Source organism: Euprymna scolopes, chromosome 37, assembly GCF_053919585.1.
Source record: "Euprymna scolopes isolate OS-2025 chromosome 37, ASM5391958v1, whole genome shotgun sequence".
NCBI lineage: Eukaryota > Metazoa > Mollusca > Cephalopoda > Sepiida > Sepiolidae > Euprymna > Euprymna scolopes.
In genome coordinates, this window is record NC_136518.1 from 10,005,431 (window position 1) to 10,026,634 (window position 21,204).

At 32.8% G+C, this 21,204-nt stretch overlaps 1 protein-coding gene across 9 annotated transcripts in view; it reads right to left on the reverse strand.

The window, feature by feature from the left end:
• Positions 1-2,184: 2,184 nt before the first annotated feature.
• LOC145261075 (uncharacterized) overlaps positions 2,185-21,204 on the reverse strand; it is a 203,103-nt gene continuing 184,083 nt past the window's right edge. For 2 of the 9 annotated variants that reach the window (XM_080119248.1, XM_080119250.1), the window contains one exon: positions 2,185-8,254. In XM_080119248.1, coding sequence (XP_079975374.1) covers positions 2,738-4,096 — 1,359 coding nt within the window. In that variant the 5' untranslated portion in view covers positions 4,097-8,254 and the 3' untranslated portion in view covers positions 2,185-2,737. Of the gene's footprint in view, positions 8,255-20,146; positions 20,388-21,204 lie in introns of those variants that run through there. The other 7 variants (XM_080119251.1, XM_080119247.1, XM_080119252.1 and 4 more) reach the window with 7 other exon arrangements.

Below are 21,204 nucleotides of genomic sequence, written 5' to 3' on the forward strand. Positions count from 1 at the left end.
GGAACATCCCTCGTACAAGGAATCATTTTTTAAAACCACAAAAGAAAAATACATCTATTATCTATACACACGTCACTAGCGTTCTCGTTACACCAATTTACAATGTAAAAACAGTCTCTATTTGACACCAGGAGAGCTCAGTTATCTACGGTTTTAGTTCAACGAAGGATGAAAAAGGAAATGGATGTTTATAACTCACTGATGATGGCTTGGTTTGTTTGAAATATTACAATGCATTCATTAATTGAAAAAAATTCTTCCTTGAAATTCCTCGTCTTAACATTCACAAGAAGTATGAACTGGAACAAATACATTGAGGACATTGCGAAGGCTGCTGCAAAGACGGTGGGTTCTCTCTATCGTGCTAGAAAATAGCTCACACCTGAGAGTATCCTATACCTCCACAAGGCAAAACATTCGCCCATGCATGGAGTATTGTTGCCACATCTGGGCTGGTGCATCTATCGCTAGTCTCTTGCATAGGGTCCAAAAAGGGGGTCTTCAATCTAACAGGTCCCACTGTCCACTAGTCCCCAACCGCTGTTCCATCACCGCAATCTTGCATCCCTGTGCCAGTTTAATAAGTATTTTAATGGAATGTGTTCTGATGAACTCCTTGCACTTGTGCCCCCCTCGACGTACATATCCTCGACAAAGCTTAGCAACAAAATTACACCCATTAACAGTTGAGGTCCCAAAATGTCAGAAAGTTTTCTATTCAAATAGCTTCTTCCCTAGAACAGCTAGACTTTGGAATTCCCTTCCTGCTGCATGCTTCCCAAACTGTACAGAAGTTTAAATGTAATGTAAACCAACATCTTAATCCTTCTTGGGCATGGTCCCAATTAGTAGCCCCTTACGTCCAAGTGGCAATATGTCTTGTTTGGGGTGAAGGAGAGTTATTAAAAAAAAAAAAGAAAGAAAGAAAGAAAAATCTCCTAACATTGAATTTGATTTCAAATTTTATTTCCTGTATTTTATATTCTACGATACTTTCTGATACAGAAATATTGGATCCATTATTTTCTTTTAGTGTTTTCAATATTTAATGTTGTATCAAATCAGTTTGGTAGCGTGGTACTTCTATAAATAGAACTTATTTACGTTATAACAACACACCAGGTATGGTCAAACAGCTCAAATACCTTGCAGGTGCCCTGGGAAAGGCAAAGGTTAAGGAAGTAACCCCCACCCCCACAAAAAAATATCCGGCGGGTGATGAAGCACTGCAACACCTTTCCGGCAACACCTGTAGCTGCGCTGGCTCTGACCGTATAGGCTTGCCTTTCTGTCGGACTTTGTCTGCAACGCCGAGAGCAAGACCCTGGTAACTGGGTAAACCTAGGTCTCCTTATCACTCGGCCAAGCCTGCATCTGGAGAACCGATTCCAGTTTCAAATTGTATAACCAAAGCAGATGATGCAGTGTATCAGACTAGATGCAGAATGCGATTTTCTTTTTAGACAGAAGATTGCATATAACAACACCGGTTTTTTTTTTACTCTCCCTTCTGTCAACGTACATACCTATCAGCTTACTTATCTGTCAATTTTATTTATTTCCTCTAATAAAAGACCGCCCACCTTTTCTGACTCAAATAAGAGAGTAGTAGTTTTATTTATATCTATGAACTAGCTGGCCACCCGGCGTTGCCCGGTCGTGCAATACACATTTTTTTCAAGGGAATCATTACTTATCAAGGCCCAGAGACCACTCGAGGATAAGGGTTAACGAGTGTACAGTGATCAAAAGGACGATATAGTAATCGTTAGAAGTGTAAATTTGGTAAATTGGATTACTTAAGGGGAACGGCTTGTCAAGAACTTGTTTACATTGGACTTGAAGACGGCATGCAGAGTGTGTATGTATTATTATAAAATCAATCCTTTATTTATTATTATATATTACGAGGAATAATTTGCGCGGTGGACTAATTCGCAAAAAATATATATATCAATGTTAATGTCGTTCATCAAATTCCGCCTGTGTTTGTTTACAATATCACGTCAGCTGATATTAGGACTTGACGATTTGGAAGATAGCTTTTTTTGTTGTTGTTATAGATAAAATGGAAGAAGTTTTAAAAGGGAATATGTTACGTAGTACCGACCGGTGCAACTTAAAATATTCCCCTGTATTTTTTTTCTTATTTATCTATTAGAGAAAAACTATTTTTAAGATCAGTTTTTTTCGATTTTCGATATTATCGTATAAATTTCTGTACAATACATATCCAAGAACACTGCCAGACATATAAATTAACCTTCGTGTGAAATTTGCAAAAGCTATGCTCAGCCGTTTCGGAACCTATGGGGAAGGAACTCACACACACACACACACACATAAACATGCATACATACACACACACACACACACACCCATACACATACACACTCACTCACAAAGTGACTTTTAAGAGATTAGTGTCCAAAATGTCACTATAAAATAAAGAATCTATTTAAGTTCAAACCCCTTCAGTGACGTTTCGGACACTGAAAAATAGTAGATTTACCTACATATCAGTTTATTTATCTACAGAGTTCTCTCCGTAAAGGATTTTACCTTGTAACAACACCGGTTTTTTACGCCCCCTTTTATTAACTTAGTTACCTATCAATTTGCTTATCTATTAATTTATTTGTGTTTGTAAAGGAACCGTTTAATTCTTTAGGTTCAAATAAGGGCGTTTAATTTCTGTTAAATTTTTCTGATTGACTTGATTGAAAAAAAAAAAGCCTCAAAAATGGCTCGACGCTTGCGCCCCTGCATGGTTCATCGTATAGTTTGAGTGTGAGACACATTTAACCTTTTTCAGTTTTTTCGCCCGCCGGACACACCGTCCCAGGCAGAGGATGTCGCAGAGGGCGTCTCGGAACCTCGAACCGGTTATACAATAAAGGCAAAACGTGGCGCACTTGTTTGTGTAGAGCAGGTAGAAGACCACGGAAAAAACGAGCAGGTTTTCGGCCTTCTCCTTCGGCGTCTCCAGGGCGTACTGCTTGTGTGACGTGAAGGCCGTGTGCATACAGAAGGGGAAGGTGAGCAGGATAATGGCGAACGACTCGACGAGAAGCATGATGCTGATCTGTCGGGAACGAGACGTCTCTGACACGCCACGGATCTCCCGGTTGACCGGCAGCCGTTTCGATTTGCGATAGTAGTAAATGATGACAACGTTGCTGGCGATGATGGTGCAGAATGAGGCGAGCAGGAAGACCGTGTGAATCCAGGGCCATATGTCTCTCCAGAAGAATGAGTAACCCTCGCTGGGCTCTTCCACTGTGCAGAGGCGATCTTTCCGAAATCGAGGTACTATGTTGGAGACGAATAGAAAATGGGCCTCCTTTAAGCTGACGCTTCCCAGGAGAATGCAGACAATGATCTTCGCCCTTCGTGCCGTACATAGCCTGTTCGCTTGGAACGGGAAAAGAATGGCCACGGCCCGATCTGCGGTCATGGCTGCCGTCAAGATAATACCAAAATCGCTGCTTCCCCAACCGAAAAAATTAAAAAACTTGCACATGTAATGAGCGTCTCTCGTTCGCGCGATTGCGTGCGGAAAATTAACGTACACCCAGTGGGCTGGTAGGGCTATAAGAAAACACAGCGCATCACCCAGGGCGCCCGCCACCATGAACACCGAGGTCGACAAAGAAGAGAAGTATTTACTCGTCATAACGATCACCACGAGGATATTGCAAACCGTTCCGAAAAGGATCAGGATTGGCGGATAGTACAGATTGATGACCCCGGCGATTTGGCTCTCCATGTAATTTGTGTAGCTGTCGTTTCCGAGCGTGTCGTCTCCGAGGACAGTGTTTGTTAGGTTCGAGAGGCTGAACGGGGGCGGTTCCTTGCTTGTGTCCATTCTGGTCAGTCGCTTCCGAGTGGAGACTCGTGCGCGGATAATGACATATGTGGGATCTTCCGGGGTTCGGAAACTGGGGTCAAGGTATGAGGTGTAATAGCAATCGCGCAACTGCATAAGTAGAAGGAAAATATGTGAACGAGAATATGCCGCCTTCAAGGTTCCTTTCGTACGAGCCACATACATAAGGAAATGTATGATACTTACATCTAGTATACGTTTATACATATATTTTATTGTTTGTTTTTATATATCCTGTCTGGTTGTGGAAGGTGCTGGTGTCGCCAGTCGTGCAAGTACTTATTTATACACCTTAATTGGTTTCCACATTGTTTGGTGGCTGATGAAGATAGGGTATTCAGCGTGCAATCACGCGTTATATGTTAAAAAAATATAAATGTTTATTTTTTTTGTTGCTTTTTGTTGTTTTTTGTTGTTGTTTTTTGTTTTGCTTTTTTGTTGTTGTTTTTTGTTGTTGCTTTTTTTGTTGTTGCTTTTTTGTTGTTGTTGTTGTTGTTGTTGTTGTTGTTGTTGTTGTTGTTGTTGCTGCTGCTGCTGCTTTTTTGTTGTTGTTTTTTGTTGTTGCTTTTTTTGTTGTTGCTTTTTTGTTATTGTTTTTTGTTGTTGTTTTTTGTTACTTTTTGTTGTTGTTTTTTTGTTGTTGCTTTTTTTGTTGTTTTGACGACTTCGCTGCGATCAGCAATGGCGGATTATGTATGCATTATACCCAAAATTATGAGATCGATAGATAGATAGATAGATAGATAGATAGATAGAAAAAATGAGATAGATGTGTGTATGGTTACAAATTGAGGTAGATAGATGGATGAATGGATAGATTGATTGATAGAAAAAAAATAGATAGATAAATAGATCGATAAATAGACAAAATCTGAGATAGACAAAATCTGAGATAGATAAATAGATAGACAGATAGATTGATAGAAAAAATTAGATAGATGGATGGATAAAAACTGAGATAGATAAATAGATAAATAGAAAAAAACTGGAATAGATAGATATATAGATAGATAGATAGATAGATAAATAAATAGAAAAACTGCGATAGATAGATAGATATATAGATAGAAAAAACTGAGATAGATAGATAGTTAGATAGATAGATAGATAGATAGATAGATAGATAGATAGATAGAAAAAACTGCGATAGATAGATAGAAAAAACTGAGATAGATAGATAAATAGATAGATAGATAGATAGATAGATACAAATCTTAGATAGACAAATGAGATAGAAAGAAAAGATGAGATAGATAAATAGATGGATAGACAGAAAATGTCGAGATAGCTAGATATTATCAGAGATCACTAAATCGATTGATGGATAGGTATGACTCGGAATGATGACTTGACAGATAAGCAGTTTTTAAGGATAGACGTAGAAAATATGTGTATCAATATATGTAAAATGTTATGGCAATATATTAGGTCTTTTCAATATACACTTCTGTGTGTGTGTGTGTATGTGTGTGTGTGTGCGGGAAAATATAAATCTCTTAAAAGGTGTCAGCGTTAAATAGAAACCATTCCGCTTAACAGTTTCCAATAAATAAGCCGAGATGTCCGACTTAGTGGCTTAAGTCTCGCGGAGTCTTCTTTGTTTTTTCTTGAGATGTAATCTCGCGAGAATTGAGCCCTGTTCACGAAACTCTTTACAAATTAATGCGCTGTTCGTTCTCTCCAGATGGATCGTAACGAATCAGATATTAAAAAAAAAGGAAGTGGAAAACATTTAGCGATAAGAATAAAAATTAAAAAAAAGAAACATGAAAGTCCACTAAGAAGAAATCCCAAAGGAAGAATAAATTAAAGATCCAAGTTTTCGATTTTGTGCAGGATGCTTGGCGATTAATACAGGATGATTGTTCTATGTTGGCGGTTAAAGAGGTTTAAGGGAATTTCTCACAATAAAACAGGGCTTTGCAAACTAATGGACGTTTAACTTCCGGTTTAAAAAACGTTCGCGGAAATCAAAAACAAGATGGCGTCCGTTTGTATTGGTCTTATTATTATTGGTACAAAATGTACTTTATGGGGTTTATTTTTTATTTACGGATTTAACATCTACAATGGACATTTTTGAAGGGATTATTCAATCACGGAACAAGTCGATAATACAAATATTGTAGACTGACCCCTTGGATTTAATCAATATTCAAAACCATGTTAGTATAAATTTTATCCATGTCAAAATCGAAATCAATAGTAATGTTTCTGTATCGATTAGCGTTCGTATCTTTTTTCACTGGTAAAAATTCCTGTAGTGCATTTCATGTTAGGACGTCCTTTCAATTTTTAATATCCGTTTTGCAATGGTTACGGCTGAAGTCGGTGTCGGGTTCAAGGTTCGATTAAGCTACTGCATATCTTTGCTTGGAAATGTTGGCAACCTTCAGAGGATCCTTTTCCCTGTGAAAAGAACAATAAAAAAGAAAGAATTGTCTAAACGAGTCAAAATAAGTCAGAAAAATTGAGCTCATACGAAAATATCGATAAATTAGTTCAAATCAATAATTATTTTATCTTTTTAACTGTTTTAAATCTTTGCTATATATTTGATCTCAGACCGTCCGATTGTATTCATGTCTGTTTGTTTGTTCCCAAAACAGCTATACTTAATTTTAATAATTATTTACGGTTTATAATAAATTAATGTTTAGTGTTATTCATTTATAATTTTATTGGCCTATTTTCCTATGCAACTGCTTTGATATCTATCAATTTTACTAAAACTTTTCTTAGAATATTATGTTCATAATTTTTTTTAAGGAAGGTAATTTAAATAACTTTTTGTGTGCGTTTTCTTTTATTACAGTTATTTATTTATTTTATAAGAACCAGAAATATCTCCAAAATTGTTTTGCGGTGATATTTTAATCAATATGTCGTTAAATGATCGCTAGGGTCAGAATTAGGGTTAGGGTTAGGGTTAATTGCGATTGGACGTGATTATTTTTTTATTTATATCAATCTATATTTTTTATCGTATTTTTTTTTATCGTCAAAATGCTATATATATTTTGTAGACGAAATAAGTAAATAAATTCCAATCGGGGAAGGCAGCAAAATCGGTGTTCCGGTTTCAAATACTGTCAGAGTTTGTGTAGCACTTTATTTAGAGATATCAATTTGTCCTTTCGGTGGAAAGATGATTTTTTTTAAATTTAAGTATTGGCACAGGTTATATAGAAAAATCGATAACTGTATATGTATAGAGAAAATATCGATAAATCTTTGAAAATCAATAGGGATGTTCTTTATCGATTATAGATCGTATTTATTGATACTGTTTTGTATTCCTGCAATATATTACATCTCGTAATACCCTCTTTAATTTTTATTTACATAAGCATCACCACTTATCAAGGCCCAGAGGCCACTCGAGGATAATGATTAAAGAGTGTGCAGTTAGCAATGTGACAATATCGTAGTAATCGTTAGAACCGTAAAATTGGTAAATTGGATCATTTAAGGGGAACGGCTCATAAAGAACTTGTTTACATTGGACTTGAAGACGGCCATATTGTAGTCAGCTGGAAAGCAGGAAAACGGGAGACAGTTCCACAGGCGTGCAGTTCTAAGAAAGAAACTTTGTTCATGGAATCTACGTTATCCGTTTTTGTAATGCTTACCGGGATAGACTGTTAAATCAGCGTACCGGGTTCAATTTCTCTTAGAGTTGCTGAATGAATTTTTTTTTTAGATGCTTTCAAACTTGCAATTGTTTTTTTTTGTTTTGTTTTTTTTTTTCATTGAGCAATGAGTATAAACATATATATAGAAATAAGTCAGAAAATCGTAGCTCGTAGGGTCCCATACGAAAATATCGAAAATACCTTAAAAATCACTACGAATTTTTCTGTTTCGATTTGAGTTCGTTTTTTTTTTTTCAGTCTTTTAAATTCATGAAACACATTTAATCTCAGAACGTCCTTGTTATTTCGGATATCCGTTTTGCAACGGTTATTGATGAAGTCAGTGGTCCGTGTTTACGTTGTGACAAAGTTGCCAAAGGTGGCAACCTTCAAGTGTGTGTGGGTGTGTGTTTCTGTAAGAACCTGATATTTTTAAATAAAAAAAGAATCAGTTAAACTAATACAAGCAAATCAGAAAATCGTAACTCGTAGATTCGCACGAAAATATCGATGAATCCGTTAAAATCAATAAGAATGTTTCTGTATCGATTCGCGTTCGTATCTTTTTTCAGTGGTTAAAAATTCCTGTAATACACTTCATGTTAGGACTTCCTGTCAATTTTTAATATCCGTTTTGCAATGGTTACCGCTGAGGTCGGGTTCAAGGTTCGATTAAGCTACTGCATATCTTTGTTTGGAGATGTTGGCAACCTTCAGAGGATTCCTTTCCCTGTGAAAAGAATAACAAAAAAGAAAGAATTGTATTCATGTCTGTTTGTTCGTCCACAAAACAGCTATACCTAATTTGAATAATTATTTTAAACGGTTTATAATAAATTAATGTTTAGTGTTATTCATTTAGAAATTTATTGTCCTATTTTCCTATGCAACTCTTTTGGTAGCAATCAATTTTACCAAAATTATTCTTAGAATATTATGCTCTAAATTTTTCAAGGAAGATAATTCAAATATTTTTTTTTATTTTGCGTTTTCTTTTATTGCAGTTTATTTATTCATATACATATGTTGTATACATTTAGTGCAATTAATACATTTAAAAAGAATACGTAGAGGTAGATTAAACAGTCGTCGCATGGCAGAAAGTTTTCTTATTAATTTATTTACTTATTTATTTATTTACTTATTTATTTTGCTTGTATTATATTCAAATTAAGAAATCGCCAAAGTAACGCAACTAAACTAATAAAAAACAAGATATATTAAAATAAAAAGTAAGATTAGAATCATTTGGTTAACTTACTTTACTACGGAGACGAATATATATATATATATATATATATATATATATATATGTGTGTGTGTGTGTGTGTGTGTGTGTGTGTGTGCGTGTGTGTGTGTGTGTGTGTGTGTGTGTTAGTCCTAGTGCGAAAGAGCGGGACACAAAATGTTTTAAATAATAATAACAATAATAATAATAATAATAGGATAACAATAACAAAGACTTTCGCTGGCGAGGACTACTATTGACCGTAACCAGTTATACATTCCTTTTGAGATTTTCATTTCTATTTTTCTCGTTATGTACTGAATATTTGTTAATGAAACCTATATGAAATATGTTCCTTATTAATTTTTTAAAGATTTTGTATTCTGAAAGAAGTTTAAAAAGATTTAATCTAAAAAAGTTATTTTAAAATTTTTGTTAAAAAATTAAGATTTTCTCATTATTCAGACCTATATTACAAAGAGAGAGTTGCAAAAAAATGAGTTGTGGTGTGAGGAGAAATAGAAACTGAAACAGAGAGAATATTCAGACCTGTAATAATACAAAGAGGAGGTTGCAAAGATGAGTTGTGGTGTGAGGAGAAATACAAACTGAAATAGAGAGAAGGAGAGTTTTAAAATATAATCTTAAAAAGATAAGATACAAGTTAGAAAAGCATTTCATCCAAGGCATGAAAATTGTTAAACAAAATGTTTTTACTATAGGCTTTAAAAATAAAGGTACAAGATTCAATTTGAAATTTATTTATCTTGAAAGTGCACTTTTATAAATTTTACAAAGTAAGGTATAAAAATTTAATTTAAATTGAATCAAAAAATTATCTTGGATTTATTTTATGTAATGTACATTTTGTTGCAATTTAAAAACATTATCTTTAATCTAGCAATTAATGATATAGATATATTTCCAATGATTTTTTAAAGTGCAACAGAATGTACATAAAATAAATCCAAGGTAATTTTTTGATTCAATTTAAATTGAATATTGTACCTTTATTTTTAAAGCCTATGGTAAAAACATATAAAAATTTCAATGAATTTTTTATACCTTACTTTGTAAAATTTATAAAAGTGCACTTCGAAGATAAATAAATTACCATACTACTGAAGTTAGAGTGCATCTTATTAAATAAATTTTCGACCATTAATTAATATAATACATATATGTATGTGTGAATGTATGGTTATATACATGTATATGTATGGATGTATATTTATATGTATGGCTATGTGTATACCTGTATGCATGTATATTTATGTATATATGTATGTGTGTACTTATGTGTATATGTATGTCTATGTATCTATGTATATGTGTCTCATGTGTGTATTGTATATATATATATATATATATATATATATATATATATCTGGGTTTATGTACATGTATGGGTATGTATGTATCTGTATCTGTGGGTATATAATGTATATATATCTATATATCTATAAAAGTGAACGTGTCTGTCTGTCTGTCTGTGTGTCTGTGTGTCTGTGTATCTGTCTGTCTGTGTACATTTCCCTACGCAATAACTCTGTCAATTTTTAGTCTATAGACTCGAAATTTTAAATACCGGGTACTGAGATTTGGGAAAATCGATGTGATGGGTGTCAGCCAGAAATTTGGCTGTTAAGGGGTCAAATTTCAACGATTTGACCTTTAAGTACTCTACCAAACTCCTCCGACAATTTTGGGTCTAGACACTTGAAATTTTAGATATAGGTTCCTTGAACATGGATCTAACTTAATAAAGTGATGTGAGCCCGAAACAATAAATTTTAAGGGGTCATAATAGGGGTCAAAGTTTTAAAAAATTAAACATTTTTTTGTTTTTTTGCTTTTTTTGCACAGCATACACCTCCAAACACCCGAGCAAGGGGTCAAAGTTCAACGATTTGACCTTTGAGAATTCTACCAAACTCCTCCGCCAATTGTGGGTCTAAACACTTGAAATTTTAGATATAGGTTCCTTGGACATGGATATAACTTAATAACTTGATTTGAGTCCAAAACAATAAATGTTAAGGGGACATAATAGGGGTCAAAGTTTTAAAAAATTGACCGCTTTTTCTTTTTCTTTTTTTTTCTCAACATACACCTCCAAACACCCGGGCAACGCCGAGCTGAAATGCTAGTATATATATATATATATGTGTGTGTGTATGTATATGTGTTTATATATATATATATATATATATATATATATATATATATATATATATATATATGTGTGTGTGTGTATGCATATGTTTGTATGCTTGTATGGGTGTATATATATGTTTGTCGAAAGGTGAATGAGATTATGATCTAAAGGTTTTCAGGTTCATCCCTCCGATATTTAAAAAAAAATCGTAATTGATAGTTGTATTAGTATTGGTACAATAACAGCGGTATATACCTTTGTATATCTTTTTGTATTTCTTAGTCTATTACAGGAAATACTTCCTTGTAAGCTTACGTAGTGGGTCATAATGTTGAAAATACGCAAACTATATTAACTATTAATTAATATTAGTTAGGTCTGCATGTATGCTGACGATAATTATTTTTATAATTATTTTTGTATTCATATTTATATATGTGTGTGTCTGTGGCTGGGTATGTGTAGATATGTATATGTATGTATGCGTATGCGTGTATTTGTATATATGTATATGAATATGTATGTATGCGTATGTGTGTATTTGTATATATGTATATGAATATGTGTGTATTTGTATATATGTATATGTATGTATGCGTATGTGTGTATTTGTATATATGTATATGAATGCATGAATATCTATATATATTGTATATATATTGGCACATGTAGGTATGCCTATGTTGTATTAGTTTGTATCTGTATATGTATGTATGCGTATGTATGTATTTGTATATATGTATATCAATGCATGTATAGGTATATCTATATTTATTGTGTATATATATATGTATGCCTATGTTGTATTAGTTTGTATCTGTATATGTATGTCTATAGGTATGCATATGTGTATATGTCGATTTATATGTAACTTTCATGCATTGAGAGTGTATGTAGTACTCTATGCGTGCATCAAACTTTATGTGAGAAAATATGTGTTTTTTTTTCACTATATATGTAATAAATTAGTGAAAATTTTCCTGGAAAATGGCTTAAATATCTGAAATAAATCATAGCTTTATTCATGTTTTATGTAGAAATACTTTCCTCCGGGTATGTGTGTGTATGTAGGTAAATGATATATATGTGTGTATGTTTATGTTTTTATATATACGTGTATGATATGCGTGTTTGTATATGGTTATTGTTGTGGTGGTACCCACTCATTTACATATGTGGATAATATTACACATAAATAACAAGACTCGGTTAGTCTGAGTGTGTGTTAACCAGAAGCCACCGAAGGCCGAGCCGAGAGCAGATATGTTCTCAAGCCAAGACTCTCTTACCTGACAACCATTATGTAAATATACTGTAAATATACTTTTCCTAATACACTTCTTATTGGTCTACCTTAGTTGTTGAGTCTTCATTTGTATTGCCTTATACGTTATTTGGTTCAACCTGCAAACATAACAGTTATATATGTAGATATATGTGTGTAGGTATAACTACTCTTTATAATATTTTTCTTCCTTTGAAGATTGTAATGCTGGGTATGGGGCAGCCAAACCAGCTGCCAACATTGCCCCGCTTTTTTATTGAAACCAACCGAGAGCTCTTTTTAGTATCCTCGCTGTTCCCTTAAGTGCAATTGTCTGAATCTCTTTTGCACTTGGTTCACCAGGAATAATAGTTAGGTACGACTTCAGGTTCTTCTTCATAAGTCCTGTGGCACCTATGATAACTGGTATGATTGATATCCCCTTAAGATTCCACGTGTATGGGTATTTATGTGTATTATATGCATATGCGTTTACGTTTAGTGTAAATATAAGGAACTGTACATGTGCGTTGTATATATGTGCGCGTGTATGTCTATGTATATATGTTCGCGGGTGTAAGAGAGTATAGATGGTTTATGCATGTATTTTTGTATATTTAAACATGTAGAATTTTGTGGTTTTCTTACATTTTATATTTATTTATATTTCATAAACTGTGTGTATGTGCAAGGAAACATACAGAACGGTGTGTATCCGCTCCTGGGTATGTATGTTTGCTTCTGAAATTTGCGTGTGTGAAATTCAAAAATACCGTTTTCCTCATTCTGCGTGCCCGTTCGGAATATGCGGACTACCTAAAGTCTGACTCCTAGCTATAGACGATATACTGTCGAGCTTATCAAGTCATTTACAACGCAAAACAAAAAAATCAGATACTTAACCTTTGGGTTACAAAAAAAATAATATAAAAAGAATAAAAAATAAATAAATAAATTGTCCCATGCCGAAGTTGAGATAATAAAAGATAAAAACCTGTGAAGAATGGATTGGTCAGAGGCCTTGCTTGTCCTTCCCCATGTTTATTCATTTATTTTTTCCTTTTGTATTTCCTGAGTTTATATTATGTTTTGATATTGGTTTTGTTTTGTTTTGTTTGTGTGTTTATTTATTTAGTTTTTTTAGTTTTTGCTTTTGTATTTCCTGAGTTTCTATATTGTTTTGATATTGGTTTTGTATTGTTTTTTTGTGTGTTTATTTATTTATTTATCTAATTATTGCTTTTGTATTTCCTGAGTTTCTATATTGTTTTGATATTGGTTTTGTATTGTTTTTTGTGTGTTTATTTATTTATTTATCTAATTATTGCTTTTGTATTTCCTGAGTTTCTATATTGTTTTGATATTGGTTTTGTTTTGTTTTTTGTGTTTATTTATTTATTTTTTGCTTTTGTATTTCCTGAGTTTCTATATTGTTTTGATATTTGTTTTCTTTTGTTTTTTGTTTTTATTTTTATATCCGTTTTGCTTTTATGTTTCTTTAGTTTATAATATGTTTCTATATTGTTTTGATATTGGTTTTCTTTTGTTTTTTGTGTGTTCATTTATTTATTTTTTGCTTTTGTATATCTTGAGTTTATAATATGTTTTGATATTTGTTTTCTTTTGTTTTTTTGTTTTTATTTTATATCCGTTTTGCTTTTATGTTTCTTTAGTTTATAATATGTTTTGATATTTATTTTGTTTTATTTTGTTTTTGTTTTTTATTTATTTTTTGCTTTTGTGTTTTGTTTTGTTTTATTTTTTGCTTTTGTGTTTTTTAAGTTTATGTTATGTTTTGATATTTGTTTTTTTTGTGTTTAAAAATATCAGACGAACGAGCCGTCATCACTAAATTCTACCGGAAACCAGCCAGCCGAAGTATATTTATACACTACAAGTCTGCCCTCCCTACTAAAGCCATCATCGGATACGCTAGGAATGAGATAACCCGCATCCAAAGCAAATGTAGCAAGCCAAAAGACAAGACAGAATGCACTAAACGGTTCCAACAGGTCCTAGAGACCAACGGATACCCCAGCACTGTTATTAAACACCTTTGGAACACGAGAAAACGTGTAAGAGGCTTTCCCACCAATACTTGCTTCCTTAAAATGCCCCACCTCAGCGACAAGATCACAACGGCTATCCGCAGGGCTATCAGGAGAGAGGGTCTCAATATGCAGCTAGCCCACTCTGGGCCATCCCTTAGACAGAAATTCTCTAAACGCAGGCAAAGCGAGGACCCGCAACCATGCACATTAGCAAATTGCCCCGTATACCCCGCAACAATCTGCCACCGCACACACGCAGTATACAGAATAGAGTGCTCTGCCTGCGGAAAATTCTACATGGGCAGCACCACGAGACCTCTACACATAAGAATCAAAGAACACATACAAACACAAGCATTATCATTCCGAAAACACCTCAACACCTGCAGAAACACTAGCAAATCTATTAAAGTCGATATTTTAGCCACAGAACGCAATATCGGGAATCTTCGCATAAAAGAATCCCTGCTAATATTCAAATTACGGCCAGAACTCAATAACAGACTGGAGCTCGGATCTTCATTCATTATATAACTCTACACACGGCTCCCCCCCCCCAACAGTGACCACTATAACCATAACCCATTAGAACAGATACACCACTGCACACAGCTCACAGCCCACCCCACATTCCAAACAGGACATTACCACAACCTCCTCCCATATAAATAATAGGAAAAAAAAAAGAAAAAAATAATAATAATAATAATAATAATAATAAATAAAATAGCAATAACATACTATAAGAAACTTAATAAATAAAACAGCAGTATATATTTAAACAATATAAAAATAAGTAATAATAATAATAATTAATTAACATTAAAAGTTACTGAAGTAACACAAACCAACTAAAACTAAAAGTTAGCTGAAGTAATACAAACCAATTGGTTAAAAAAATAAATAAATAAATATAAAAATCTACCACCACTCATGTATATATAACTCTACATACGGCTCCCACCTAACACTTACCATTACAACCATAACCCATTAGAACAGATACACCACTGCACACAGCTCACAGCCCGCCTTACATTCCAAACAGGACATTACCACAACCTCCTCCCATATAAATAATACAAAAATAAATAAATAAAATAACAATAATATACTAAAAAAAAAACTTAATAAATAAAACAGCAGTATATATTTAATTTAAAAAAAATTTTTTAAATAAAACAAAAAAAAAATAATTAAAATTAAAAGTTACTGAAGTAATACAAACCAACTAAAATCAAAAGTTAATACAAACCAACTAAAATTAAAAGTTAGCCGAAGTAATACAAACCAATTAGAATAAAGAAATAAAAAATAAATAAATATAAAAATCTACTACGACTCATGAATATAAACAAATTAACAACTCCCAAAGAATGTCACCCCTATTCCCCTTCCCTTCCCCTCGCCTATCTTCCCACCCCCAGCAACACTAACCTAAACTCCCAGCTACCGACCCTGACCCCCCTCCGCTTTCACAGTAACCGACCGGACACAGCCCAGCAGCGACTTAAGTGACCCAGAAAAGCAGAGACACCCACACATCAGCAGAAAAATAAATAAATAAATAATAGTAATAATGATAAAGAGAACATAACAGAGACCAAGAAAGAAAGCTCACGCTAAAACAAGTTATAAACCAAAAAAGAAAAATAAATAAATAAATAAAATAAAAATAAAGACAAATAAAAATAGCAAATTTATAAACATGTTAATCACCTAATCATACCATACATAAATCCCCTACTCACATTTGCCCCGAGGCCTCACATAGCTACACAACTTCCGGCCCTTCATCCAGCATGCTTTGAATCGACCTGTTACGCACACCATTTGAAAAGGGAAAAGTTTTCCGAAATTAATAATGGAATACGTCGCATGAATACAAGTAAGACATTTTACCATACAACTGAATAAGTATATATGTAAAAAAAATAAATAAATAATGATAAATATATATATATGTATATATATATATATACTTATTGATTTGTAAATCACCACTTGTTCTCGTCTCCTCTTACCAACAGCGACTATAATTCATTCCTCGCATTGTGACAGCCTTCTAAATCTCTTTCACACACACACACATATATATATATATATATATATATATATATATATATATATATATATATATATATATATATATAAAAGGTTGTCCAGTAAGCTGCGCTGCTTGAGCTGTTATAAAGTATATAATAATGGATTGTAATTTAAAGAATATGGTTAGGTGTAGTGTTTCTAGAAACGAACCCCAGCAAAGTGCTCATTTATAAAGAAGAATTCAGTATAAGAGTATAATATTTATTTTTAAAAATTACAGACTCTATCCGTATGAAACTTATCCTTAGCTAGTTGGAGTTTTTTAGCTCATTACATCGTGCCTTCATGTGTTGTCTGGAGCTAAAGATATAGTAGAGTAGACTAGACTCTCAAGCCTAGGTTGTGCAACTAATATATGAAAGAATAGATGTTTTATTTTCTTATGCCGATTTTTTTTTCTGACGTCTTTTAATTCTTCTTATTATTAGCACTGGAGTCTTGCAATGATGCTTAATGACAAGGGCGGTTAGTTATTGCGCAGTCCATGCCTCACTAAAATGTCTCCGCTCAGGAACACTTACAGGGAATATCTATTCTCTTCAGAAGTGAACGGAAGCCTTACATATATATATATATATATATATATATATATATATATATATATATATATATATATATATATATATGAATGGAAATGTATAAAAAAGAATACGAAAAGTATAAAAGCTTATAACTTTTCTATATTCGCTTTCAATTGGTGACGTGCAGGAATACGAAATAATATTATGAAAAAAAATTTAAAAACTTTTTTTATAAGTACATAATTTTCGACCGATCCTTCAGTCTTCATCGGTATAGTGAAAGTATGAGCAACATGAAATTCGGTATATATATATATATATATATATATATATATATATATATATATATATATATATATATATATATATATATATATATATATTAGGCACCGCCAAAACTGGGGGGGCAGGTCAGTACTTTTTGACGGACCGTCTTTTTAAAAATCTACCAAAAATCAGGTAATTATCTGATCAATACGAAATTTTCAGCGATTATTAGGAGAAGAATGAACTTTATAACAGTGTACTTATTTTTCATAAACGATATTTATATATATTTTTTTTTTTTGCTTACAAAACCCCCCCTTGTTTTGAAGTGGGAACAAATATGCTTAAAATAATCATCTGAAACTGAAATCAACATATTGTGTTGTAAGGGACAGAATTATAGATTCAAAAAAAAAAAAAAAAAAAAAAAATTGTTTGCATACCTTATTTTGACGTCTGAATATCAGAACTTCGATTGTGTTTAATTATCCCGCTTTTGAGTTTTGAAGTGTGAAATTCGGTGAATATGTTAAGTAAAATAATTAATTTAAGTTAAGCAAAACAAAAAAAAAAAATGTTTAATATTTATACGAAAAAAGCTATTTTAAAATTTTTGATAAATAAATTAACAATTTTCTTTTAGCGAGCCGAATAATGCATGACCATTATTAAACAGGGCATGCTTTGAATAATCGATACCAAAAAGAAAAATTCGATAAATATTGTGCCCTTTGTGTTAAAAATAGCATCTTTTTTTTCGATCCCGTTTGAAAACGTTTGCCGCCTTTCGACTATGGTGGACCAAACGCGCTGAAATAATTTTTTTTTTATTCTGCTTTAAATTGCCCCCCCCCCATTTTGGGGAGTCTGGCCCCCACACACATACACATTAAAAACCAAACACATACAAATGGTCACCCATCTGGTACTGGCCAGCCTCAGCTTAATAATACATTGAAATTTTCGTCACTGAAAAATAAGTTTTTTTTGGCCTGTTTGGTCTTCCATAGTTTGCTTTTTATCAGACGAAAACGTAAACAGAGTCGATCTGAACTCTACGTCAACGCGAATATCTGGTTTACCTATATGAATAAGTGGAATTATATGAAATTCAGGTACTTATATTATAATATTTTTTGCATATTCTCTTAGAAAATCATCCTAAATCTTAGTTAGACAATAAATAAATTAATTAATTATTTCAAAAACCCTTTTTTTTTTAAATATTTAAGTACGTTTTTTGTGCAAGACAAAAAATGTCAATTGTTAACTTTTTGGGAAAATTTAACATTTAAAATTGAATTAAAAATAGTAGAAAAGGTTTTACATTATTCTGTTTTCTATATGATAAAATTCAGGGTTTTATCTTTCTGGAAAAAAAAAGTTACTCAGAAATAATGGATTTTAATAAATGTAATTTCGTTTTAAAAAACAACAACTTGATTTTGCGGCCATTTTTGGCGGTGCCTAATATATATATATATATATATATATATATATATATATATATATATATATATATATAGTGTTATAATGCAATAATTCCAGGAGGAAATCCGGGTATGAGAGCTCAATATGGTAAACAGAGCAATAACATAAAAATATGACATAAAAATATGTAATTATGTAATTTTCGTGTTATATATATATATATATATATATATATATATATATATATATATATATATATATATATATAAAGAGAGAGAGACGGACAGACAGACAGAAGACATACAGAGAGAGAGAGAGAGAAAGAGAGGGGGGAGGATGAATGGTCAATAATTGTGAAAATTATTCATTTGCTTCACAGAGAGAAACATAATAAAATCAAATTATGTGTACGATCGTTTCAGAAACGATATCTATTTATTCACTTTATAAAATAAAATATTGAGAAATAAACATTTTTAGATATCATCTCCTTGTCAGTAAAAATGGGGGGGTTAAGATTGCGAAAGACACCAAATAATTTCACAATTATTGATCTCTCATCTTCTCCATCAATATAGCTCTAGGTACCCCAAGGGCTATGGCAACAGAATATTCTTTTAATTGTTTTGACTCTCGAGTATATATCCGACACAGTTAATCAACCGAGAACCACATTACTCTATATAAAAGCATATAAGATATCAAAGGATACACACTCGAGAGTCGAAACAACGAAAAGAATATGCTGTTGTCACATCCCTAGTAATTACACTTATCGAGTTTATCATATATCTGCAATACTCTGAGCACAGAACGTTTAAAAAAGTATTAATACATTTAACTGAGGCTTTGCACTTTTAGACTTTGGTCTATTACTCTCTATAATATATATATATATATATATATATATATATATATATATATATATATATATATATATATTATATATATATATATATATATATATATATGCTTTCACTTTTAATTCTCATTTTCGTTCCTTCGCACTTTTACTTCAACACCTGAAGTTGATTCGTGAATGAATCGAAAACGCTCGTGACAGCAACAACTACGGAACTTTTATTAATATTTTTGATTTTGATATAAAAAAAAAAGATTATACGTAAAATCGAAAAATTAAAAAAAAAAAAGAATCATAGAGCTAAGTGTCTCCGTTGCATTTAATAATATTTGATTGAATATATGTGTGTGTGGTGTGTGTGTGTGTGTGTGTGTGTGTGTGTGTGTGTGTGTGTGTGTGTGTGTGTGTGTGTGTGTGTGTGTGTGTGTGTGTAAAGTTTTATCTTGGTAGCAAAACTATTTTACACATGTTTCGTAAATTATGGGGATTATGACACAATTTAGACGTTTTTTTTTTTTTCGGGTATGTATTCTTGTGTTGTTCCAAGTGCTGATTTTACCGTTCCGGTAAAATAGCGGACATTTCTAATTGCGGTTTTAATTTCATTTACCTATGTAGACGCGTGTGCGTGCGTGTGTGCGCTTTTACAGACAGCACAGGTACGTCACTTCAATCGTCCGCAGAAACTTGTAGAGCGGCACTTTAATACGAATCAAACGCGTCGCCAGACATACCTCTTTGCCATCGTTAAAGAAAGTGTTGCGCGTCAGAACTTTTAGTATACAAAAATGACTTCTTCTTCTTCTTCGGAACTTCCTCGTAACTCCAAGCCACACGTGGAAAGACGTGAATCCAGTCGGATTTGCCCGGTGTGCGCTGTGGTCGAAGGTTCCAAAAGATGAAAGGACTATCATCCAGTGCTTGTCCGTTTGAAACACTTTAGATCCCCCTTTTTTATAGCGAGATTTATCAATCAGTTGAGTATCCTGGGTAATATCAGACATCAGTTCCTGAAATGAGCGTAAAAAACACAAGTTAGAATTAATAAGGAATACATAAAATATATATAGACATTGTTACAGACAACAGAAAGTTTCTGATTTGTAATACCTTTTTTAATTTTTTTTCAATTTTTGAATTAAACTTAGTTATTAAAAACAATCTCTCTCCTCCTCTAAAACAACTTGAACACACCAACGTCATCTATCCGTTTAAATGTCGCTTGACAGAATGTAACTCTTATGACAACAATGCAACTAATAGTTACATCGGACATACCCCTATCACATTATCCCGTCGCCTTACCTGCCATGATGTTGAATCTAGGGCTATATTCTAATATTTACATAAAATACATCACTGCGCCCCCTCGAATTTCAGAGAAATTTAAATCAACAACACAAAAATACTACACCATGAAACAAATGTTAAGAAACTAAAAATCCTTGAAGCTATTTATATAAAACGCAAAAAAAAATACATATACTTAATCAAGTCGTATTCCAAATAAGTACCAACACACTTAAATACCTTGGATAACTTCCCCCTAACACCCAGCCCGTTCCTACCACTGAGCCTAGAACTGGCACGCTCTCCCATTCCCCATTATACTAACCCCCACCGCCGCCAGCTGACCTACTAACCCTAACTAGCACCTTCACTCACAACCCAACTACTATTTAAATCTACTCATAATTCCCACCGAACCTCTCACACAAATTCCTGAAGATGTGTAGATGATTACACAAAAAGTTAAAAGTTAAAAACCGTGGACACTTTGAAAAAAGCTTGG